We start from the raw sequence: 24,547 nt of genomic DNA on the forward strand, positions 1-24,547 counted from the left end.
CACCAGCAGCTGCAGCACACAGTCCTGGTCAGACCAGGAGAGATTCCTCCTGTGAGTTAAAATGAGATCCTGACAACTGTGAGACAGATTGGAGATTGCTCCCCTGAGTTTTCACACTCTCTGTCCCTTTGGGGCTGTGTCAGGGTCTCCTGTGGCAGCACAAATTCCATGCAGAGACCGTGGGATGTTCCCAGCCCCTGTGGATGCTGTGAGAAGCAGGATGCCCAACAGCACAGTGAGGTGCAGGGATGTGACTGTTGCAGAGGCAGAGTTTAGTGCAAGCTGGAGTGGAGATGTGAGCCAGCATCCCTAAGGATTGGGATGTCCATGGAAAACACGTGCAGGGCTGCATCCACCCAGCCCTTCAAGGGCTGTTCCGTGCTCTCTGTGTCCATGTGCAGATTCCCAGTTTGTGCACGTGCACCATGGAAAGTCAGGGACGATCGGAGTGACACAATTCCAGCCTGTGAGCTGAATCCTGCTGCTGGCACAGTCCAGCGGGGGTGGCTGGGGGAGCTGCACGGGCTCTGCTGAGCTCATCTCACGTCACAGGGCAGCGAAGGAAACTGGGTGGGACTTCCCAGCCTGGGCTCCTTGGTGTATTTGCTGCCCAGGCTTTCTAGGCGGATAAGGAAGGCCTGGAGGAGCAGGCTGGTGTTTTCACCAGGAGCAGGGAGCCAGGGTGATGCCAGGGACCTGCCTGCCCAAGCAGTGAGGAGCCCACAGATCTGCAGCTCAGCGATTCCTGGGTGCAATTCAGCAGCATTTAGTCACCTCACATGGATGGATTTACCAAAAGGTGAGGAAAAGCTTGAAATGAAACCCCAAATGTCCCCCAGTCCACAGCCCTGATGCATTCAATGCCTCCACAACTTCAGCTGCTGACCCATTGCTGAGCAGATGCTTCTGAACAGGCTCTGCGGGTATTTTGCTCATGACTCGTCTGCTGCCTGCTGCAAAAAAAGGGCCAAAACACCTCCCCCAGAACCCCAGCATCCTCCTGCAAGCGGATAAAACCTTCCTTCCTGGCAGAGTCCAGCACGTATTTGGGAGCTGTGTCACTGTGGGTGGCAGCAGGCAGGGCTGGGTGGCGCATGGGGATGTGCAGACATGGTCAAAAGTCAGTGGGGCGGGGATAGAAATATTGAAACACTTCCTGGAGTGCCGATCTCTTGGCTCTGCTGCTCAGAGGAGGAAGAGGAAGGTGCTCAGCCCCTCTCTTCCCCCTCCCAGGGTTCTGCCGTCCTGACAGGGGTGAGGAACTTGAGCCCCACTGTGCCCAGGGGATTCTGTGCTGCTTTTCTGACCAGGAAAGTAACTTTTTTTTTTTTTTTCTTCTGAGTGGCAAAAGGTATCGAAATTAATACAAAGGAATGAAATGCATCTAAATCAATGAAATACTGTGTTTATTTCCTGCTGGGTAGGGAAATAAACCATCCAAACCCCCCAATCTTTGGCTTTCCTGAGGGTAAATTAATGTAATTTTATGCTTTGCTTTTGTACCTTAAGACTTCTCTATCCCTTTCCCGATTTGTTTAGGTAACTTACTTCCAGTTCAGCTTGTCAGGCAGTAACTCCTGAAAGTGCTGATCACCTGAAAATGAGTACTGGAGCCCCACTTTTTCTAGGTACCAGATAGATAAGGGTAAATTAAGTCCTACATGATCAATCTCCTAACGTGGTGAAAAGCTTAGGGAGAGGTTTCCTGTCAGGTGGGGTCTCCTCCTGGCCTGCAGAAGCAGAGGGATTCAGGCTGGCTTTCTGTCTCACTCCAGGTGTTGGATCAGGGCCAGCCAGGACTGTGTGTGGTTGCCAGCCCAAGCTGAAGGGCAGTGCCCATCTCCACCTGACATCGTGGCTGGGGAACGGCTTATCAGGCAACCTGTGACAAGTTTGAGAGGACATTCACAGCAGAATGAGCAGGGACACCTCCCTGGGCTGTGAGGGGCGGGGGCCAGTCAAGGAACAAGGAGTCCATGAGTGCTAAAGCTGTGCTTCTCTCCAGGCTTGGCTCTCCTGGCTGGCACTGGCACTGGCACTGCTGTCCTCAGTTGCCCCTCACACAGGACAGGGAGTGTAAGTGGTGAGGTTTCACAGGCTAACGAAACGCTGCTTTCTGTTCGTTATTCAGGTGAAGAGCACGGAGCCCCTAAAATTGCACCTAACGTGTTTCATCAGCCACGCCTGGAGCATCCCCCCCAGCGAAGGCACTGAGCACTGCCCCTCTCCCACCCTCCTGTGCATCCCTGGGCTCTGGTGGTGAAGCCAGAGCCCTCCCTGTGACCACCATGGAGCTTAACACCCTGAACTCCAGGTTAAATGCTGCTGTGAGGAACAGGGATAAAGAAGCTGTGCTGGAGCTGCTGGAGCAAGGGGCAGATGTGAATTCCAAGGCAGAGAGTGGCTGGACACCCCTGCACACTGCAGCGAGGTATGACAAGGACCTGGTCCGGCTTCTGCTGGACAGAGGAGCTTCTCTGCATGCCAGGAAGGACAATGGTGGCACTGCCTTTACTGAGGCAGGGAGTGCAGGGAACGTGGAGATCCTGGAGCTGCTGCTGGAGCGTGGGTCAGACATTAACGAGCAGGACATCAATGGCTTCACAGCTTTCATGGAGGCCGCGTGGTACGGGAGAGAGGAAGCCTTGAGGTTCCTGTACAGCAGAGGAGCAGAGGTGAATTTGAGGAGGAAGACCAGTGAGGAGAAAGCCAAGCTGCACAAAGGAGGTGCCACGGCGCTGATGGACGCTTGCAGGGAGCACCACTTCTCAGCTGTGAAAATCCTGGTGCAGGAGATGGGGGCTGATGTGAACATCCGTGACAACAGAGACAGGAACGCCTTGGTTCACGCCCTAAAGAAGGGCTCGAGCACAGAAAGGTACGAGTCAGCCGTGGCCATAGCTCACTTCCTGCTGGAGCAGGGTGTGGATGTGAAGAGCAAAGATGAATGTGGGAAAACTGCCCTCATCCTGGCTGTTGAAATGAAGAGCCTGGAGCTGGTGGCAGCTTTGCTGGAGAAGGATGAGATAGACATTGATGATGCAGATGAGGAGGGCAACACAGCCCTGATGGTGGCCGTGGAGAAAAATGATTGCAAAATAGCAAAGTTGTTGTGTGAAAAGGGAGCCAGGACTGACCTTGGGAACCTGATTGCAATTGCAATGAGGAAGCGTTCTCTTAGCATGGAAGACCTTCTCCGTGAGTACAATGCCAGGTTTGTGCCAGAAACCCCCAGAGACTGGAAGCCAAACAGCAAACGCTGGAGAGCACAGCTGAAAAAACTTGATCAAATGTATCGCCCCATGATCGGCAAACTGAAGACATTTCCATACATCCAGCAGAAAATTCAGGACAGCATCTACCTCGGGCTCCACGGAGGGACAGAGGTGGCAGTGAGAATAACCCGCAGTGCAGAGGGTGACAAAGAGAAAGAGTTCTTTGAAAAATGTTCTCACTGCGAGCATCTGCTGAAGCTCTTCCAGTCTGAGAAGGCAAAAGGCTGCATGTACTTGTGCTTCCCACTCTGGGAGAAAAACCTCCAGGAACACCTGCAGGACCCTGAAGGCCTAAAGGATTACAAAGCTGCTCTGAAGATGATCTTCCAGGCACTGAGAGAGCTGCACTCCCTTGGATTTGCTCACCAGGATCTACAGCCTGGAAACTTTGTAATAGGTTATGTTTTGCTTTCTTTACGTTTTCATTTTGCTTTCCATGGAGTTTAGAGGAGAAGGTGCTGCACAGCTGTCTGTAAAAGTAGAGATGTCTTTGTGCTGGAGTGGCTTTAGATCTTCTCTTTAAATAAGTGCAGATACGTTCACAGAGAGAACAGCCTTGCACATCTCATCAGGTGTGCCCCCTCTCCAGGGCTCTGCAGGCAGGTGAACCCATCACAGCTGCCTTCAGAGAACTGTTTTTTAAAGAAGGGGCCATCCAGAAGTCAGTGATGGACTGCATGAAGGTTTGCCACCTGTATTTGTTAACAATTTCTCTTATTTCCTCAGATTTAAGTGGCAAAATTTACTTGGCGGACTTTGGTAATAAAAGAAGGTCGATTGAAGGCCAAGAAGAACTTGTAAATTCAGATTTAGAGGCAAGTACCCTGCAAACCAACCTATGGTTTAAAATTTTGGCTGCTCTGTAGCTGTGGGTCCTAGGGAAAGGCCTTTTGCATCCCCAATTAGAAAATGCCTTGATTTGTGGGAGAAAAATCAGTGTAGTGACAGATGTTGCACAAGATTTGGATGCCCATCTCCTCTGTCCTTGTGCACAGAGTTTCAGGGTTTGTGTTGGGTGTGTATTTTGCACCTCTGGACACCTGCAGGGTTTGAGGATCTGTCCTCTTCCACTGGGTTGGAAGCTGGCATGGGAGTAGTGATGTCTCTTTGCAGGCCCTGGGCAGGCTCGTGCTCTATGTTTTAACAGGGGGTAGAAAACCCCTGCAGCAAGTTGGAATCGAGGATTTGGCTCCCAGTTCCGCAGATTACTCAGAAGCTCTGGACCTTGTACAAAGCCTGTCCTCCCATGATGAACGAGGCTTGGAAGGGTTGAGCAAACATCCCTATTTCTGGAGCAATCAGAGGTAAGTCCTGGGAGTACAAAGGAGGTGGAATTTTGGTGCTGGGAACAGTGATGTCCCATGCAGCTAATGAAGTGCTCATCCCACAGCAGGTTCAACTTCCTGAAGACTGTATGGAATAACATCAAAGACGACCGAAACCGAGAAAGTATTTTTCAAGATCCTAATGTCACTAAGGAAACTTCTCCTTATCCAGAGTGGACCAAATTGGTAATCCTCTTCAATCTGGATTGGTGTCAATTGGTGTCAATCAGGTTTGAGCTGAGATTTCCCTAGTGTTTCACAGGCTCTGTTCAAAAATGGAACTAGAAAAAGTAGTCCCACACAAAATGCAGACCAAGGCACGCAGTCAGAGGATGAGCTCTGCTAACTGGGCTGATAAAATGAGCTGATCATTCCTGAATTGGCTGGCAAACCTTCAAAGTCTATTGGTTTTTGTGGGGTGTGAAAGGCAGGGAATAATCTGTGTGCTTTCTTTCAGGTTGACAAATATATTTTACGTGTCATGGAAAAGAGACGTAAAAAATACACCGATGATGTCAGTGAACTCCTGAGGCTCATGAGAAACATGGATGAACACAAACAGGAAGGGTATGTGCTCTCACCCTTGTCCCTGACAGAGAATATCCTGCACCTATGGGTGTGTAGAATCAGAATATCTCCTGAGCTGGAGAGGACCCACGAGGATCACCAAGTCCTGTCTTAGCCCAAGACAAGCCTGAGAATCCCCACCATGTGCCTGAGAGAGCTGTCCAAGATGAAAGGCAGATGGTGGTTCTGGAGGAATAACCAAAAAAAGAGAAAAAAAAAAGAAAAGGGATTGAGGAGTAGAAAAGTTGCAGCTCTGGGGTTTCCAGGAAACCTCCCCATGTTATCAGAAAGCTGCTGGAATGGCTTTTACTCTGCAAGGGCATCCTGGAATAATGACCCCTTGGACAAGATTTAAAAATCCTGCTTGGTTTTGTTCTCTTTCAGGATCACCAAAAAAATAGGAGACTATGGCGAGTATTTCCTGGAGACTTTTCCAAAGCTTACCATCTACGTGTACAACACTTTACGCCAGAACCCAACCTGCAGCCACTTTGCAAACTTCCAGGACCCTTCTGTGTAGGATGTCACTGCCTCCTGTCCCATGTCTGATCCCACCATCACTCCTTTTATTTCTTATTTATTTGCCTGCAAAAGAGCTGAAGATGTTAGTAAAGACGGGATAAAACGCACACAGGGACAGAGTATGGAGGACTTAAATTAGGAAAGATTCCAAAGAGTTTGGTGTAACAACCAGGAGCCTTGGATGCTGTGATTTGCACTGTGATTATATGTTGCTTATGGAAATGTTTTCAGCTGTGAAAAGTTTGGGGGTTTGTGTGGTTGGTTTTTTTGTTTTGTTGTTGTTTTTTGGTTTTTTGGTTTTGGTTTTGTTTCGGTTCTGCAGCACTGTCAAACCACCACCTGCATCAGTGTCCTGCCTCGAAGCAAAGAGCCTTCTGAGGGTCCTGGGAACTTTTAAAATACATTATGGAAGTTTGGCTACGCAGCTGTTGATGAGAAAATGCAACCAGGAGAACATTGACTCTTCTTACACCAACATTACGGGGTTTTTTACCTTTCCTCCCTGCTCTTTTTGTTTTTTTTCTTGCTCACTGCGGCTTTCTCATGCCCAGAAGGCAGGAGGGCACCCAGAGATGCAGTGGGGGAGCAGGGGGCTGTGGGTGCCCTGTGCCATGGCAGAATTTCTGCTCTTGCACAAAGAGAAGTGAGGCCATGGGCTGGGCTCCTCCAGCCTCCTGTAAAATCCACATTTCCAGCTTTCTGTGACCTTTGCCACTTCTTCCATCACTCTGCTGTTTCAGTGAAGGACTGGGACTCAAAAGGTGTGCCTGGAACAGAGCAGTGATTAAACCCAGGGAGGCTGTGACTTATCTCTCTGGGGCTGGGAAGAATTTCCATGGATGGCTCCTGTGCTCTGTCCTGAAAAACAAACCCACAGAGCAGCTCACAGAAGCACTGAAGGGCTGCTCTTAGCTGGGGCTTTGCTGTGCTGAGCTTCAGGCACATCCCTGAGGGCCTGGGTCCAGCTGGGCTCTGGGCTCAAAAAACACAGCAAGATTTGGGGTAAAATCAACTTCCAGCATAAGAGCAGTTCTGAGAGTTGGTCACATTTCATGTTGTAGGAATGGAATCAGCTTCTCAAGCCCTTCAGTTAAATAAATATCCTTGGGTTGGGTATTTTTGATTCTCCAGAGGCAAAGTGCTGGTAACCATAACTGATAAATATGAAACATGTTGTCATCTGCCTCAAAATGTACCTGGTGTTATTCCCAAGATGCATTCTTCAAGGATCTGGGGTTAAAAAGTGGTTAAAAATAGCTCAAAGTGACAAAGCTGAGAGCTTGCCTCTGACAAACTGATGAAGGTTATGGTCTTTTCTTCACAAGGCCCAAAGAATGTTTGTGATTTCTGCAGCTGCCTGGCGACTTGACAAAGTCACTTTGACTCAGTTTCACCTGGAGAAAATTAAGGCCCTTGCTAGGATTTGGTTAGTGCTTTGTAAAGACACATTGGCTCAAAAAACCAACAAAAACCCAGAACCTCACCAAAAAAGGCATGCTGAAGCCCCAGCCAGGCATGAGCTGATTTCTGCAGGAAAATCAGAAAGACTTTGGCAAAACAGGCACCATCTCAGCAGCCAGCTGAGTAAGTGAACCCAACAGGCTCTCTCAGCCCTGCTGCCCCCAGCAATTAATTTGTGTGGGAAGGTGAGGAGCTGAGGTACATTTTACAGATCCATGTGAGGAAGGAGGTTTGTGCGGTGTTCCAGCAGGAAACATGCGTCACAGCACGTCCCTGCCACGGCTGGGAGCTGGGAGCTGCTGTGCTGTCACCAGGTAAGCTGCAGGATGCTGGGAGGTGCTTTATTTTTAGGTCTTACTGCTGAGTGCAAACCATTCCCCGTGTCCGGGCTGCTCAGCTTCCTTGGATCACACCTGTGTGGGTGGAGTTTTGGGAGAGCTACTCCAGGGAGGGCTGAGCTTCCTTTAGTTCCTGCAGGAAGGGAGAGATGCTTCATCAGTGGCTGCTGAAGGCAGGGTGAGGGGGATCAGGGAGCTGCACAGGGATGTGTGCTCCCAGGGAGGAGTTCTGGGCATGCAGAGGGATCAGGGATGTTCCCAGGGAGGAGTTCTGGGCATGCAGAGGGATCAGGGATGCTCCCAGGGAGTTCTGGGCATGGAGAGGGATCAGGGATGCTCCTAGGGAAGAATTCTGGGCATGGAGAGGGTGAGCAGTGTGAGCACATGGCTGTGCTCACTCCAAGGAGGAATTCTGAGCACGGAGAGGGATCAGGGATGTACCCAGGGAAGAGTTCTGGACATGGAGAGAGATCAGGGATACTCCCAGGGAGGAGTTCTGGGCATGCAGAGGGATCAGAGTTGCTGCCAGGAGGAGTTCTGGGTATGGAGAGGGATCAGGGATACTCCCAGGGAGGAGTTCTGGGCATGGAGAGGGATCAGGGATGCTCCCAGGGAGGAGTTCTGGGCATGGAGAGGGATCAGGGATGCTGCCAGGAGAAGTTCTGGGCATGGAGATGTGCAGCAGCTGGAGTTTTCTGTGACTGTTACTGGAGCTGGTGGGGCTGAGCAGCACCCTGCACAAACCCCTGGGATTTTAGGGGCTCCCCAGCCTGTTCTGTGGGGTTTGGAGGAGCTGAGCACCTCTGGGACCACCTGTCCATCCTGAGGGGCAGGCTGGCTGAGCTTCTCCTGGCTGGGATCTGGATCTGAGGGGAACAACAGCACAAACTGCTCACCATGGGTGCTGCAGGGAGCCCCAGCCCAGCTGCCATCCCCACAGCCCTCAGGAGCAGCAGGGCCCTGCCAGCCCTGGCTCACCTTTCTGCTCCTTTGAAGGCTCAGATTTCTTCCGCAGCCGTGGCTCCAGGACCTCGATGCCTTCTGAGAGTGTGAAGGTGAGGACAGGCCTTTTTCCTGGGGAGGGAAAAGCCAGGGAGTGCTCTGCTGCCAAATGAACAGTGTCCCCCTCAAACCATCTGAGCCCTGAGCACAAGGAAGGATGGCTGAGCGAGGACTCGAGGTGTCCTTGATGGCAAACCTTGGGGGCTGCAGGGTGGGGGTGACGTGTCCTGGCCCTGTGGCAAGGCTGGGTGGCAGACATGGGAGATGGGGAGGTGTGCCAGGCTTTGTGCCTCCTGTCCCAGCACTCACTCCCTGCTGCTGGCCATGCCCTTGATGCCTTAAGTTTTAGCTTTATATTTTCCAGATTCTGCACTGCATTAGTGTGTGACTCTGAACTCCACACAAAGTGTTACAAGTTCTCCTCCCAGCTCAGGCACACAAAACAATCCTTTTCCAGCCCCAGAACCAAGGACACCGCTGCAGCTTCAGCCCCAAAAAGTGCAAACAGCAGGGAATGGAGGAGAGAATCTGGGAGGGTGGGACTGCAGAACCTGGAGCTGGAATTGGCCAATGAACCCAATATGGGAATGGACCCAAACTTATAAAAGTGTGAGAGCTCCTGACTCTGAGCCCACCTTGGGTGTAGCCACAGCCGGGCTCTGGCGCTGCCCAAGGTGAATCCTTTGGAGGGTTTTTAATAAATAACTACTTTATTCCTTTAGCATTGCCTGGATTGTTCCAGCCTCCCAAGGCATCACCCTGGGATCAGGCAGTGACAGTGACAGTGCCACAGTGACAGTGCCACAGTGACAGAGCCACAGTGACAGTGCCACAGTGATGCCTGATGATGGCAGAGGGGTCCCTGCCTGCCACCACCCAGTGCCTGTACATCCCTCAGAACAAGGGCAGAGCACAGCATGGGGCAGGTCCTTTTTAAAAGTCAGCAAAACCATTTTTTTAAATCCAGCTCAAAAATGAGATTTTACCTAAAGGTTAGAAAAGCAAGACCCCTAGAGAAAGGTCATTAGTGGGAGCATAAGGTGCAGAAAGTGTCTCAGGAGCCGGTGTGCACATCAGCACAGTCACAAACAGCAGCTATTTTGGGTCACACCTCTTGTCCCCTGTGTGCCAGGCAAGCTGAGGGATTTTTTTCTGGCTGGCTCCTGTTACTCATCCCTGTGAGACGCAGCAAGGAGCAGTGGCTTGGGGACTGTTGTCCCAGGGACAGTCCCTGTGGGATTAATGAAGAGATCACAGCCTTTTCTACGTGTCCAGAGCAGCTCCCAGTGCAGTCACTCTCTGTGGCTGTGCTGCTTGGGACTGTCCCTTGCAGCAGTTTGCACTGATCTAAACACAGAATAATTTGTGTTGGAAGGGACCTTTCAAGGCCATCTAGTGCAGCCCCCAACACCTTCCACTAGACCAGCTTGCTCAGAGCCCTGATCCTGAATATTTCCAGCAACGGGGCTGCCACAGCTTTTCTGGGCAACCTGTGCTGGTGTTTTACCACCCTCTAGTGTAAAAAACGACTTCCTATCTCTAATCTGGATCAGTTTAAATGTCCCTCTCCCTGCTCCCTGAAGACCCTGGCAAACACTGTCCCTGTCCTGGATAACACAGCCAGTAGCTCTGGTGTAACACAAGGCTTCTGGCTCATCACTGGCTTGGAATACATGAATGATACATGAGGGTTTCATGGAGTTTTTGGGGGGTTTTTTGTGACTTTTGCATTAAAACAACTGTGTTTGAGAAGGTCCTGGAAGAGCAGTGAGGCTCTGTAACAAGGTGGGGACCCAAGCTGAAGACTGGATGCTGTCCATGGGAACAGCCAAGGCGTGAGGTGGTTTGAGCATGGACATGGCTTGGCATTCCTGGAGCACAGGGCACTGTCACCTCAGCCCTGCTGTGGAGCAGGAGCTCGAGCACCTGCCTGGAGGCATCCAAATCCTCGAACTCTGCTGCTTTTTAGCCAGAACCTGACAGTGATAAATGACAGGGAGCAGAACAGCAGCTTGCTGACGCCCACTCATCCGTCAAAGCAAGATTAGTATGTGCCTATTTTGGTTTCCCCTTTAATCAAAAATCAATTAGACAATTTCCAAATGAATATTCAGCCAAGGAGCGGGCTGTCAGGCAGACTGACAGCGCTCAGCATCCCTCCGTGTTGTTCAGTTTGGAGTTATTCAGTGTATCTAAACTAAACAAGGGGATGAGGAAGAAAAAACATCTCTTTCCCTGCAGCTGTCACCTCAAATCCTGATGGAGCTTATTCTCCATTCCAGATATTCAAAGCACCCTCCATGGAATGCCAGTGTGCCTGGTGTTTGGCTGCACAGTTGTTCTCCTTTTCCTGCTCCCATTTGACTTGCAGCCCGAAAGATTGGGGGTTTTTATTTCTGTTTCAGGGGGTGTGCCTGAGTATTTTTAACTTGGTTATTGCAATAAATAGGAATTATGCAACAGCTCTTTGCTTGGGAAGTCTCTGTGCTCACTTCGCTATTCACCAAAGAAAATTTCTAAAATCTCGCTGGACAGTTTTGACTGATTTTGACAGGAGAAAAAATATTCCATTCCCTTTTCCCAGCAGGCCTGCACCACACAACCCCTCAAAGCTGTGTGAAGGAGGGGGTCATTTCAGGGGAACTTAAAAAATGCCAGGTCTGGGTGTTTCTGCACTAGAAGGACAAACCTGGAGCATAACGTGTAGCAGAGTGAGCAATCACCATCTTCTTGGGATCCAGGGTCTTGGGTGCTTTGGAGGGTTTTTTTGCAGGAGGTGGAGAGCCTGGAATGTTTCTCTCCTTGTGGCCCTTGCGCTGTTTGGGCTCTGGAGAGCTCCTCTCCTCCTTTTGGACCTGGGATCTCTTGTCCCCCTTGACAAGTCCAACGCTCCTGTCCTTCCCATGGGTCTCCTGGTGGCTGCTCTCCTGGTAGCTGCTCTCCTGGTAGCTACTCTCCTGGTGCCTGCTCTCCTGGTAGATGTTCTCCTGGTAGATGCTCCCCTGGTAACTCCTCTTCTGGTAGCTGGTCATCACCTTCCAGGTGCAGAACCTGCGTGAGAAACACCAGGGACAGCAGAGCTCCAAGGAGACAATTCCAGCCAAGCTGCTGGGGGAGCTCAGGCAGAGGAACAAGCGGTTGGAGATGAAGGGTGGCATCCCCAGAGCCTCCTCCACCTTGGGAGAGAGGGGATGGACAGGTACCTTCTCCAGAAGTACATCAGGATGGGGAAGAGGGCGACCTTGGCGTTGTGGTAGACGGCCCGGGTCAGTGGCTTCTTGGAGGATAAACGACAGATCAAATCCCTCTCCTTCTCAGAGATGTTCACCTGGGCACACAGGAGACCAAAGCACTTTGCAGCTCTCCTGATAGGGTCAGGTTTCTCTCCCTGACCCCACCTCAGCAGTGTCTAAGAAGAGACCCAAATTCCATCCTGGCTGCCTGGCCCCGGCACAAGGGCAGGATCCCACCTGGATTTCTGTGGGAAGCTTTGTGCCCTCCAAAGGGGGGGATGGCAAAGCTACTGGAGGGAGTTGGGGTGGGTGCAGTGGGGAGGGGATAATGGTGCCACAGGCCTCTGAAGAGGGAAAGGACTGGATTGGTGGTGGGCAGCGCCATCCTGGCGCTTCAGCCCTGGCGTTTCTTCAGTAGGCAGTGCTGGAGAATCATCCCCATTTCTCCCATCCTTATCCACATGCTTGTTCTCAATTTATCAGGGACTGGTGGTGGGTTACTTCCCACGTCTCCCAGCCCATGTGGAAGTCCCAAGCTCCAGAGCACACCCCAAAGCCCCCCCAGCAGATTCAGACGCCCGCCTGCCCCTCTTTCCCCACCCCTGTCCCTAGCTGTGCTGCAAGGAGCAGGCAGCAGCCTCCAGCCTTCCTGGGCAGCTCCAGGGTCTCACCCGCAGCTTGGGGGGAATATCAGAGTCCAGGAAAAGTTTGCTGATCATGTCAAATTTCTTCTTGAGAAAGGCAATATGCTTTTCTGACCACACATCAGAAGGCACAGATTCCTTGCAGTCAGCCAACCTGGAAAACCTGCAAAGGCACGTGGGGTCTGCTCTGAGACAAGTGCTGGTGACAGCTAGGCTAGACAGTCGTGTTCTTGCTTAATTTGGTATTTGCTCAGCCAGGAAAAGTAATCCTTAAGGTGTGGAATATGAAAAGCCACCTCCCTCTTCTGCCACCCTCATGGTCACAGGATTCACCTGGGGCAGGTGATGTTCTCCCTTTTTGGGAAAAGAGGAGGACTGAAGGCTGGGGATTTGCCTGTTGTGGGGGTGTTGGCTGCAGGGCTGGTGCCCATTGGCCATGGATTGGTCTCACAGGTTTGCTGGGGACATGGACAAAGCCAAGGGAGAAATGCCACCACAATTGGGACATCCAGAATGGTGCGGGGAAAAATGCTGGATTGCTTGGAACTACCAAACCAAAAGGATTTCAAACAGGAACCCTGAGCCAGGGGATGACTGCAGGCTGAAATGGGGGCTTTGGAGGACTCCATCAGAGATGGGCTCAGGCCAGAGCAAAGGGAGGCTGGTGCCAAGCTGGATGGAGCTCTCATCAGCCTGGTCCAGTGGGACATGTCCCTGCCCATGGCAAGGAGCTGGAACGAGATGACCTTTAAGGTCACTTCCAAAGCAAACCATCCTGGGATGCTGCAGTGGTTCCTGAGCACCTGGTGGAAAAAGAACTTACATGTCCATCTCCAGGTAAAAGCGGAGGTCGTCAACGAGGAAGTTGACGATGATGAGCTGTTTGTCCAAAATGTGGCGTTTTATCAGCGGCGCCTTTTCCTCCTGGCCTTTGTCCTTCTGGGAGCGGGAGCTCTTCCCAGGACTTTTCTTCTTCTTCTCCTTGATGGGCAGGTCTGAGGCAGGGGAAGAGATGCTGTGTCCTGCTGGCTTTGCTCCTTCACCTCACCTGTGCTGCCCTTACCTGCATGTAATCTGCTGAGGGCCTTTCTGCCTCTGGGGACTGCACCCTCCCCCTAGCCTGGTGATCCCCTATCCCTCCTCCTCTGCCCCCACGGAGTGTTTATCTCCACCGTTTCCATAGGGAATGGCCTGAATCTAAAGCCTGCTGGTCTGTCTAGCTGTTGCCCTGGTTCTGACAGAGCCCACAAGCAGATGAGTAAGGATGAAAGGGAAAAAAATCTCTTGTTTTCCCCACATAAAAAATTCTCTTGATCTAGATGGGGTTTCTGTGTTTTCAGTAGATTACTTCTCTAACTGCTTTTCCAGCCTCCTCTCAAACCTGTGCATAAATTCTTTGTTTAGGTCAGCTCCCTGTTGCCCAGAAAACAATTTCCTTTTGTTTCTTTTTCTGGCCTGTCTCACCTTAGCTCCATTTAGTATTTCCTGTTTGGGGATTGTTTTTTGTTGGGTTTTTTTTGAGGCAGGGATGCAAAATTGCATATATGACATTGTTTGAGATGCAACAGAATAACAGGGCACTAAGTCCTGGTGGTGGGAGGTAAAGGACAGGTTTTCTGCATTTTCCTCTCTACCTAAACCCAGGGGTGTCCTGGGGAGGGAGGAGACGGGGTGGCAGGACACTGGACATACTTTCCCTCTCATTTCTTCGCTCCTGTCGGAGAAAACTCTCAAATTCTGCACGGCGTTTGAGATTTCTCATCTCCCTCCGGAACTTGCAGAAGCTCCTGACAAGCTCCCTGATGGCATCCCAGGCCCATTCCTGCAGAGACATGGCACAGCTGGCACCAGCCAGGGAGCTGCAGCTCTGGGGCTCAGCCCTCCTCTCTGGACCCACCCTGTGGGCTGGAGCAGCCTTGGCAGTGGGATTTGAGAGCCAGCCATCATCTTTGCTTTCCAGTGTTTCTCAGTTTCCCTGCTGGCCACAGGGGATGGTATGAATTGTTCAGCCAGTCTGGTGACGTCTGTGTGCAGCAGGACTCCAGAGCCTTTCCCTGCTGCCTTCCTGCAACTCCCCAGGTCTGACCCCCTCACCCCATTTATGTGACATCCCTCATCTCACAGCACCTCCTCTCTTTCTTGCCTGGCAAACATCCTCAGCCTGCCAGCACACAGGGTCTTTCCTTACCATCCTCTGTGTCTTGGGGCCCTCTCCCCCTTCCTGCACATGCTGACGACGCCTGGATTTGGGCTTTTTGGTCCAGGGCAACAAATCCTCCTTCTGCTGCTGCTTTTCCTTCTGCTGCTGCTTTTCCTTTTGCTTCTGTTCCTTCTGCTTCTGTTTCTGCTTCTGCTTCCGTGTCTTTTTCTGCTTCTCTGTCTCCTTCTGCTTCTTTGTCTGCTTCTTTGTCTGCTTTGTCTGCTTCTTTGTCTGCTTCTGCTGCTCCTTCTTGTTCTTCTTCTGATGTCCTTCCTCCTCTTCCTCCTCATTCTCCTCATCCTCCTCTTCCTCCTCATCCTCCTCATCCTCCTCGTCCTCCTCGTCCTCCTGATCCTCCTCCTCATCCATCCTGCCAGATGGGAGAGCAGAGAGAGCATCAGGAACAGCCAGAGGCATGAGGAGGGCACTGGTTTGATGGAAGGGGGGCTCAGGTGGGCAGCAGGTGATAGGGGATAGCCCTGGGGTTGGGGTCCACTGGATTTCTTTTCCTGGAGGAGGTTGGACAATGGTAGAGGGCTCTAGATACCCTCCCCTGGGCTCCCTTCTTGCACATGGTAGCCTTGGGAGTGTCTGTCCTGCTTATCTGCATTGTTTCCTCCTCCAGTCCAGCAGCCTGCAGGCCCAGACACGATTTGGCAGTTTTGGGGTGAGGGTCTGCATGGAATATCAATGTACTGGCTTATGGGTCATAGAAAAATGCATTTATGGCAGTTGCTGTCTGGCCCCTTGGGGTGGGATGGATGTTGGGCAAGGTGCATTTGCATAACTGGGCTTAAGAAATCTCAGGTGCTGACCATCATTTTTCCATTTGCTTTACATCCCAAAGACTCACAGCTTCTCACCATGAGACATGAGTCCAGAGATTTAAGTATGACTACAGTGTGATTTTAAGTGATTTTTCTGGAATCTGAGTGTTGCCCAGGTGGCATTACAGGGTTTGACTGAGGATGAAGTGCACCAGACGTGCATAAGGTGTGAAGAGCAAATCTGAACTGACGGTGGGGAGTGTTAATATTTCTACTTTCCCTGGTAATTCTGCAGTTTAGACCCACAGGCCACCTATGCTTATCACTGAGGGGGCCAAATAACCAAACAGGGGGCAGTGGCACTACAGGGGAGCACTGGGGAAAATCTGAAAGAGTGGAAGGAGCAAAGCTGTGTGCTGTGAGGAGCCAGACCTGCGTTTTCTAGATGTCTTCTTCCTTGCAGCAGCAGCAGCAGCATTAGCATTCTCTCTAGCAATCCTCTCGGATGCAACAGCTGTGGGGACAGGCACAGGGCTGGCTTCTTGCTCAAGTGACAGCCAGAGCCTGCACACAGCTGGACCCCAAAGCCTCCTCGTGGGTGTCTCTGGCTCAGGAGACACTGCAGGAGCTCTTTACCTCTCATGGTTTGACCTCCTCAGCATCTGCTTCAGAGAAACCCCCAGTGCCACCCTCCCTGGCTGGATTAGTGCCCCAGAGCACAGCCTGCTGAGCTGGGTTGGCCTTTCCTTCTGGAGAAGTTCCAGCAGAGGATGCCATAGCTGCAGGGAAGCCTCCTGCTCGCCCAGCCCCTGGAGCACCCCCAGGGATGATCCCCAGGTGTTTGGGAGCCCACCCTGGACTCACCGAGTGCCACACTCATGAGCTGCAGGAGCTCCTCTTCCCTGCTTGGGCTACCCACAGCCAGCTCATCTGCCATCATCCTCTGGCACTCTGCAGCAGAGAGAGGAGAGGGACAGATCCCATGCCCATCACCTCTGGTTATGGCAGCCCTTCAGCACTGGCTCTGAGGGCTGGGTTTGTCACCTTCCCTGCCCCCCTGTGTGTCCTGTTCCATGCTCTACCCGTGACACTGCATTTCTTGGGTAAAACTGAGGGCCCACAAGCTGCAGGGGTGCTGCAGGGGACTGCTCTCACCCTCAGGGCACCACAATTTCCTAGAAAATCGGTGTCACTCCCAAAAGATGGAATGACAGAACAAAGCTGAGGGGTTACACCAGCAGCCTCAGCATCCTCAGGAGAAGGGCAAAATGTGGAACTGGGGTGGCAGGAGCTGCTGCTGGCTTTTTGCTGCAGCCTTCATTTGATCTGGTGATCCAGGCCAGTGCAGGGATGTGGCATTTGGTACTGGCAGGAGGGAATTTGGCCCTTAGGTCATCTCCAAAGCTTTGATTACAAATGAAGGCTCCCAGACCCACTGTACCAACCCACTCCATGATGTCCATCACCTGTCTGGGGCCACTGGTCACCACCAGAGCATAAAACATGCTTTACTTGAGAGCCTCCTCTTACCAGCACTGCCCAGGAGCAGCTCCATCTCTGCCTGGATGGAACCTCCTTTCTGGAGGTCCCGAGCAGCAAGCAATTGCCAGAGCTTGGAGGAGACCCCCTCCAAGCTCCTGGTGCCGTGCAAGGCCTGGCTCAGCTTCAGGGACTGGTTCATCCTCTGGGCCAGGTGGAAATACTCCCCTCTGCCAGCAGCACGGCCCAGCACCTCGGGCGTGGGGACATCCATCCCTGGAGCCTGCGGCGAGAAGAGGGCAGGGTGGTGGCACAGAGCGCCTTCCCCACCTGCAGCACTGTGCCCCCCTGATTCACTGTGCCTCAGACTACAAACCTGCCCACTTCAAATCTCTGCTTGAGCTTTGAGCAGTCTGGAAGGAATTTATGTGAGCACAAAGCTCAGCTCAGCTGGTTGGGATGTATGGGCAGCCAGAGGAAGGCCACACACCCTTGCAGCTCTCCTGAAGAGTTCAGCATCACCCCAGGAGGGCTGGGAACAACCCTGAAGGTGTCCCCAGCAGCCTGGTGCTGTTTTGTTGGCTGCTACCACCAGGGCTGGCTCCAGCAGGTGCCCTGGCAGTGCCTCCCTCATTCCCCCCAAAACCCTCCTGCAGGTTTAGCCTCTCCCCACACACAGACAGTTTGCACAGCTTGCCAAGCTGCAGGGGCACAGTGGCTGGTTTCTGGCTGAGAGCTGAAAGCAGGCACCAAAAATAACCCTGCTATGCCCCAGCAGTTCCCCTGACACCAGAGCAGGAGAGCCAGGAGGAGTTTGGCTCAGGGGATGGTGCCCAGAGAGAGCTCGGCCCTGATGCCTGCTGAAGTGATAATTGCACTCCCAGACCAGCTCTGGCCTCAAAGGGGAGAGTTCCCTCACAAGAGATGCTAAAAAACCTGGGCAGCTAATTAACTTCCGACCAAGAGCAGTTAATGAGTCAGGGTCTGGAGTTGCCACTTGACTGTTCCAAAATTCTCAGCTCACACTGGCTGAGGCTCTGAGAGCCAGGTCTCTGAGGATGCCAAACCCTGACAGCCTCTCCTCAACATTTCCAGGATCAGCTGCTGATTTCACATTTTATTTTAGGGGAAACAGTTGGTAGAACGCCATCTGCAGTGAGAAAAATTGCCTGCATGGGCTGTGCAGGTACCAGTGCAGGTGGGATGCTCAGGGGGTTCTGCCTGCATACACCCTGAGTGTGATGCTGGAATTTAGGGGAGGTGGGGTGGGATTTCTGATGCCAGGAGGAATAATGGTCTGGGAACAATCTTGTGTGACTCTGATTTCTTGTATCACCGTTTTTGGTGGAAAAAAATACGTGGAAAAATTGAGGGTGGTTGAGTCATAGGCTAAGAGGCTGCATGGCCTCTTCCACCCTGTGCTGGCCAGGCAGGGCCATCCCATGTGTGTCATGCACATGAGTCACATTAATAGCAGTAATAATTGCACATTAATAGCGTGGGCAAGGAAAAAAGCCGGGGAAGATCAATTCCCACAAGTGCTAGGCTCACCCATGCCTACCCTAAAAGCCTGCAATTACATTTCTCCCTCCTTTTAGGCAGGGTCACAGCTTGTCTAGGGGCAGATCTTGCAGGGTGGATCTGCCAGCTTAATGGGATGCTGTGCTGGAAGAGCTAAGGATCATTGCTCCAGCTCATTGCTGTGTCACCCTGTGGCAGCACTGGCTGGGGATATTGTGAGATGCCAGATCTCTGCAGCTAATGCTGGGCTTCTCCTCCCTTCTCTCTCTCTCTCTCCAACTTCTCACATCCCCACTGGAGCCTGCACACTCTCCAAGGATGGCCCTGTGCATCCCCCTCACCATGAACTGGAGGAATGTCCTGTCATCATCAGCCAGAAATTCCTCATAGAGGCTGCAGAGCACCTGAGGAGGAGCAAAGGGAGATTGTCCTCAGTGGAGATTGCCATGGGTGCCTCACAACTTGCTGACATGCCCAGGACACGCCTGCACATCCAGCTTGGTCCATTGGGCTGCCCAGAAGGGCTGGGTTCTAAGTGGGTTTTCCTGGGGTTGTGCTGGAGCCAGTGATGGATGCAACAGGATGGCCACTGCCCTTGGAATGTGCATCCAGCCAGGCTCACCAGAGGTATTCAGGGACTGCTCATCCCTGCTCTGCTGCCCAGCAAACCAGTGAGGATGCTCTTCTCCACTGGCCTGGGGCATCTCAGTCACTGGTCCAGTGCAAGTTTTTCTCTTCCTGATCTCTTTTCCTCTTAATTTCCCAAATGCTTCACATCCTAAACATTCCCACGGCCCTCACACCACCACAGGGGTGCCAATGCCAGCTGTACCTCCCAGCCTGACCACTGCCAGCAGCCCTGTATACCTTGCAAATCTCCTTCTGGGCTCTGAATATCCAAGGGGAGAATTCTCCACATATCAGCTGCTTCCACAAACTCACGAGAGTCCTGGGCTCCAAGGGGAGCTTCTCAAAGCTGCCCTCCTCCAGGTAGGTCTTGCAGATCTTTTCCCCAATCAAATGGCGCAGGAAGAAGCTGTTTTCTCTGTTGGAGTCCAGCACCACGGGCAGAAACTCCTCCAGGTCGTGCCACAGGTCCAGGAGACGAGTCTCCACGGGTCGGTTCTGGAGCTGCAGGAAGTCCCTGAAGGGTCGTCCCGCACAGGCGTCGGCACGCAGGGCCCAGGGAAGGAAATCCAAGGTCTTGACTGGCTTTTTCAGGGATGGCAGCCAGGAAAGGGATGCAGAGGGAAGCAGGTCAGAGATTATTTTCTCCGTAGAGAGGTTTTCTAGATCCTGCTCTGCACTGGACTGAGGTCTTCCAGGAAATGTTACTCCTCCTCTGCCTCCAAAGGCAGTATTTGCCAGCTGTTCTGACTGCAGGGGAATCAATCCCAAAGCATCCTTATCCAGACACAATTCCTCCATGCTCCCAGCTGGCCCTGGCTGCTTCTCTGGTTTCACCTGAAAAATGGCCATTTTCATCTCTTGGGTGTCTCTGCCCTCGTTTACCAGAGCCCAGATCTCTGCTTTGGCCTTCTGGCTGCAGTAGGGCCCTGACATGCCCTGGCTCCTTTTGATGTGCATGGTGGGGAGGGGCTCTGAGAGGCCTGGGGGCTCCCTTGACAAACGTTCCTGATATTCCTGGAGCAAAGGCTGGCACGATTCCTCTTCCTCCATTCCCATCTTGCAGTGCACCAAGAATTTGGGGAGCCAGTAACTCTGAATGATAAAAAGGGCCTGCTCCTGCATCTTGCTCAGGATGTCCCTCCTGGTGCTGACAGACTGGATGTGCCTGGCTTTCGGCAGAGATCCTGAGAAGGATGCAGGGAATTACAATGGGGAGATGGCTCTGTGCAGGCTGTTCCCAGCCAGACCAAGCAGGTGATGGCATCCCATCCCCCTGGGAGCACCCAGGAAAGACCCTCTCTCTGGAAGGGCGGTGCTCATCCGCAGCCCCTGCGTTCCTTACCAGCGATGGTGGTGCAGAGGGTGTCGACGCTGGAGCCTTCACGCAGGTGGGTGGCTCTCAGCCTGTGGACCAGGGACAAGAACAAGTCCCTCTGACTCCCATCCGACTCATCCAGAGCCAGGAGCCTTTCAGTGATGAGCCAGAAGTCGATCAGCTCTTCCCCTATGGATCAGACAAGCGATGGGAGTCGGGAGAAGCCCTCGAAAGCCCCAAGGATGGATGAAGCAGAAGGAAAAATCACCAGCAGGAACCGATTGAACAGAGCAGAGAAAAGGCACAGTGATGCATCTCCCTCCTAGCTCTGCTGCTTTCTCTGGGATCTCACCCATGTCCCCAGCTCCGTGCCAGTGTCCTGCCAGGCAGGTGGCTGGGAGGGGGCTTGGAGCATCCCGTGCCCACCTGCTGTTCCTTGGAGGAAGGCGCGGAAGTGCTGCATGCCGTGGCTCCCACTGAGGCACCTCTCCAGCAGCCACTGGTCAGCTCTCTGCCAGTTCAGGAGCTCTGCTGTGGGACAGATGGCATCAGGGGCTGCCTGCCAGATCCCAAGGGAACTCTCCAGCTCCCACCCTGAAAGAGGCTGCTGGAGGGAGACCAGCAAATCCCCCCGACGTGGGGGTTTGGGACAGGCTGTGGGATGCACACGTGGTGCCTGCAAGGATAACTGGCTCATGTCAGGGACAGCCTGTCCAGCTGTTGTTCCTCTGTTCCTGGCAAATGTCCATCTTTTCTTGCCCGAGTTTGGGGCTCGCTTTCAACTCGACTGGAGAAGCAGGAGCAATATACTCAGGAAAAGCTTTGGTGAACTGCTTATTTTTCTGAAATGAGGATCTGCATTCCTGCTGCCTCAGCTTTCTTTCCAGTGGCAGCTGACACGCAGGCTGAGGAAATACCTGGCTGGGCTGAGAAGGCTGATTTTAGGGGCAAAGTGAGCACAATCCACACTTGTTGCCAGTAAGAGAGACCACCGCCTGTTTTCCCAGGGCATCCCTGCACAAAACATCAGCACCTCGGCTTTCCGTGCCCCGGGATGGATGCCCTCCAGCCCTGCTCCACCTCGGTAAATCCCGCTGGGCAGGTACTGTATTAGCAGCGTGGTGGAGTAAATCCCTGCACATCCCCTCGGGACCTGCTGCATCCCTAAAAATGGGATGTGCAACGCCTTCTTAACCCGGAGCAGAGGCACGACCCACTGGGCTGGCACCAGGCAGTGACAGCCCCGGGGAGAGAGGAAGCCCAGCCGTGGAGGAGAAGCCGATCCGATTTCCTCCGTGCCACCATGACTCACCTGCTTCCCCCGAGCGAATGAAAGCCAGCAGCTTCTGGCAGAGGACGAGGTGGAGGCACAGGCTGGATTTGCAGAAGTGAGGCAGCCGGTGCTTTTCCAACCAAGCCAGCAAAGCGGCGGGGCTGGGATCCTGCGTTGCCCGAGGAGAGGATTAGCTGCGAGCAAGGAGCCGGCTCCTGCCTGGCCATGAGGGTGAGTAACAGGTCCCTGCTACAGGGCAGGGAGCCGGGGAAGGCGCCCTGTTGCTTTGTGGCGATGGAAGGTGCTGAGGCACAAGGGGGATTCTCAAGTCGCAGCCCCTGCTCGCATCCCCAAAAGCGAACGGGGGAGCCCCGGCGCTGCACGGCTGCTGCAGGGCTTCCTTCCCTGCCTCTCCTCCAGAGCCCAGGCATGGCAGCTTCCCCACAGCTTCCAGAGCAGCAGGATCCTTTTTGGTTTGGGATCCGAGCGCTGCAAGCGGCGCTGGCGGCTGTGGGCAGGGAGGGCTGAGCCAGCCTGGTGAGAAACAGGGAATTCCTGCGGGGTTCAGGGGGAATCCGGGACAAGGGGCTGAGGGCTGTGTCCTTCTCTGCCACCACACATGCTGTCCTTCGCTCCAGCTCGCCGTGTTTATAGATAGAGCCCATAAACTGCAAGCAGGACTTTAAATGGCTTGTGCTCCGCCCAGGGCATAAAAGAGAAGTGACGCCTGGGTTTGAAATGATCGCCCAGCTGCACGAACAGGAGAGCCAGAGAGGGGCCTTGGCAGTGAGAAACCAGCTCTTCCCCTCCCTTCCCTGTGCCCTTCCTCCCTCTTCCTCCCTTCTAACAAGGGCACGTTCTCACCAGGTGGCTCGGCAGCTCTGGCCACAGGTACCACCGGCCCGTGCCGCTGATGTAAAGGGGTGTCTGGCCAAAAACCTGGATCAAAACAGGAAGGGAGAGCTGAAAGAGATGGAGGGTGGCAGAGGAGCCCAGAGCCCAGCTGTTCTTGTTAGTTCCCACTACACAGAAGGGTATCAAATTCCCTTTTAGATCTCTGTCTCCGAGTTGGGATGCTCATGTTTCCCTCATTTTCCAGCCTGAATGTGGTCTACTCCCAGTTTTCCTGGGGCCTCTAATGCCACAGAAAGTTCACCTGAGGAGAGCTCTGAAAGGCCCCAGGTTTTATGGTGCAGAGTGGACTTACAGGAAGGTTCAGAAAGGTGTTGAAGAAGTCAGCAAAGACATCATCTTGCAGCAGAAGCCCGATGTCCGTGGATGCTATGGCTGCTACAGGGGGAGGAGAGAAAGTTACCTGGGCTTTGTGTTGCCAGCTGGGACATCAGTGTGAGCCAAAGGAGGAGTTTTGGGGGGGAATCAGCTTTAGGGGATATGTGGTACAAGGTTGTCCTGTGCACAAACAGGAGGATTTGGAGCTGGGACAGTCTGTGAAACAGTTTTGGGCTGGGTGGCACAGGCTGTTTGGAAAGCTCCAGGTCGAGAAGCATGCAGGAGCTGGGGAGTTTGAATGGCAGCCTCCTAAACAGCGAAGGTACGTGGTCTATAGAGGCTGGATGGCACTCACAGGGCAGAAGGGAGGTGCTGTGCTGCAGGGCACGAGCTGTGCTCCTCTGCCTTACCCACACACCGGGCAGAACACAGCTGATCCACCCAAGACTCAGTGCACGTGTCAGTGCCCAACACCTCCCACTACCCTGTGCAGTTCTGTTCATGTCTGAAAGATCTGGATGCAAGCAGGTGGGCTGGCATCAGCCGGCTGCTGGCTGGATGCCCTTGGAAATGTCTTCTTCCACAAAGGCACAGCTGTGTTACAGGGAGGACCCATCTTTCAAAGCTTGATTTTCCTTTTTCCCCCCCTTTTCCCACCTTTTGGGGTGTGTTTAGAGGGGCTGAAGCCCCAGCAGAGGCTAACTCACCAGCAGTCATCGTGATGGTGCAGCGTTCCAGTGCTGTGTTCCGAAGTGCCACCCTGATTGTGACACACGAGTTTGGTGGCCCTCGGGTGCTGCAGGGCTCTTGGGCACCACAGGGCTCTCAGCAGCTCCCTCCAGGCCTGCTTAGCCTGCAGAGGAGGATCTGATCAGAGGGGATGCCCAGAGGATGGAAGCCAGGCTCTTCTTGGTGGTGTCAAGCAATGGGATGAGCAGAAAATGTAACAGAGGAATTCCCACCTGAACGTAAGGAAAACCTTTTTTATTGTGGCAGTGACTGAGCACTAGAACAGGTTGCCCTGAGAGGTTGTGGAGCCTCTCTTACTGGAGATATTCAAGAACCATCTGGGCACAATCCTCAGTACTGAGCTCAGGGGACCCAGCTTGAGCTGAGATAGTGATGGTCCCTTCTGACCTCACTTTTTAAATCACCAGCCCTGCAGACACGCTTGGGCAGCCCTGAAATGAAATCTTTCCCCTCTCCCTGCTGGGGCAAACTTCTTGCCTTCGAAGCAGGTTCCTGGTGGCACCTCAGGGCTGGGCGTGGTCACTGTCAGTCCATCTGGGCAGCCTGGGATGGGAATTTCACAGGAGACCCCTCTGTGTCTGCCCCAAACAGACCAAGCCCACCGATTTCTTATCGGCCATCTTTCTTCATCAGATCTGGGGCTGAGACCCAACCTTGGAAACCCTCCCGCTGGAAGAGGAGAAGGAGACGGAGGAGAAAAGGAGGAAACCCGTCCTGCAGCAGGAGTGACCTGTGCTCCTTGGCAGGAGGAGGAATCTGCTCCCCAGGTGGGTGTTTGATCCTGCTCTTTGTAATGCCGTGGTGCCAGACTTGGCAGCAGAGGGGCAGGACAGCGTCCCACGGTGTCCCACAGTGTCGCCAGGAGCGGGGCCACCTCACGAGGTGGCGCTGTCAAATCAGGAATGCGAAGCTGTTCCCGGCAGCAGCAGGGCTCTGCATCTCAGCGAGCGGCTTGTGACAGGGACACAGGACACAGGGACACAGGGACACAGGGACACAGGACACAGGGACACAG

At 53.1% G+C, this 24,547-nt stretch overlaps 2 protein-coding genes across 4 annotated transcripts; one reads left to right on the forward strand and one right to left on the reverse strand.

Annotated features, from left to right (window-relative positions):
* Positions 1-7,454, forward strand: RNASEL (ribonuclease L). Of its 3 annotated transcripts, none has more exons than XM_033067264.2 (7): positions 1-799; positions 2,132-3,672; positions 4,002-4,090; positions 4,389-4,579; positions 4,666-4,786; positions 5,058-5,167; positions 5,552-7,454. In XM_033067264.2, the coding sequence occupies exons 2-7, from the start codon at positions 2,289-2,291 to the stop codon at positions 5,685-5,687; spliced, it is 2,031 nt and encodes a 676-aa protein (XP_032923155.1). In that variant the 5' UTR covers positions 1-799; positions 2,132-2,288; the 3' UTR covers positions 5,688-7,454. The 3 variants fall into 3 exon arrangements, with proteins under 3 accessions (XP_032923155.1, XP_032923157.1, XP_032923156.1); XM_033067266.2 differs by having other exon boundaries at positions 4,669-4,786; XM_033067265.2 differs by lacking the exon at positions 1-799 and having other exon boundaries at positions 1,430-3,672.
* Positions 7,455-7,530: 76 nt separating this feature from the next.
* RGSL1 (regulator of G protein signaling like 1) lies at positions 7,531-23,499 on the reverse strand. Its single transcript, XM_042779574.1, has 20 exons — positions 23,490-23,499; positions 22,760-22,842; positions 22,417-22,491; positions 21,592-21,721; positions 20,706-20,810; positions 20,307-20,468; positions 19,202-20,148; positions 18,676-18,738; positions 16,865-17,096; positions 16,199-16,285; positions 15,767-15,848; positions 14,910-14,937; positions 14,556-14,654; positions 14,060-14,189; positions 13,191-13,362; positions 12,395-12,530; positions 11,694-11,818; positions 11,180-11,541; positions 8,467-8,562; positions 7,531-8,354 (listed from the first exon to the last, which is right to left on the reverse strand). The coding sequence occupies exons 1-20, from the start codon at positions 23,497-23,499 to the stop codon at positions 8,002-8,004; spliced, it is 3,477 nt and encodes a 1,158-aa protein (XP_042635508.1). The 3' UTR covers positions 7,531-8,001.
* Positions 23,500-24,547: the final 1,048 nt, after the last annotated feature.

This window comes from Catharus ustulatus, chromosome 9 (assembly GCF_009819885.2).
Source record: "Catharus ustulatus isolate bCatUst1 chromosome 9, bCatUst1.pri.v2, whole genome shotgun sequence".
In the NCBI taxonomy this organism is placed as follows: Eukaryota; Metazoa; Chordata; class Aves; order Passeriformes; family Turdidae; genus Catharus; species Catharus ustulatus.

Bases quoted from the DNA above. Each gene is read 5' to 3' on its own strand.
- RGSL1 (XM_042779574.1), bottom strand. The intron at 16,286-16,864 runs GTAAGAGGAGGC...TCTCTGCTGCAG, and splicing joins GCTGCTCCTGGGCAGTGCTG to AGTGCCAGAGGATGATGGCA. The intron at 14,190-14,555 runs GTAAGGAAAGAC...ATGTCTCTGCAG, and splicing joins GCCCCAAGACACAGAGGATG to GAATGGGCCTGGGATGCCAT.
- RNASEL (XM_033067264.2), top strand. From the start codon at position 2,289: ATGGAGCTTAACACCCTGAACTCCAGGTTAAATGCTGCTGTGAGGAAC. The intron at 4,580-4,665 runs GTAAGTCCTGGG...CTCATCCCACAG, and splicing joins TATTTCTGGAGCAATCAGAG to CAGGTTCAACTTCCTGAAGA. The intron at 4,787-5,057 runs GTAATCCTCTTC...GCTTTCTTTCAG, and splicing joins ATCCAGAGTGGACCAAATTG to GTTGACAAATATATTTTACG.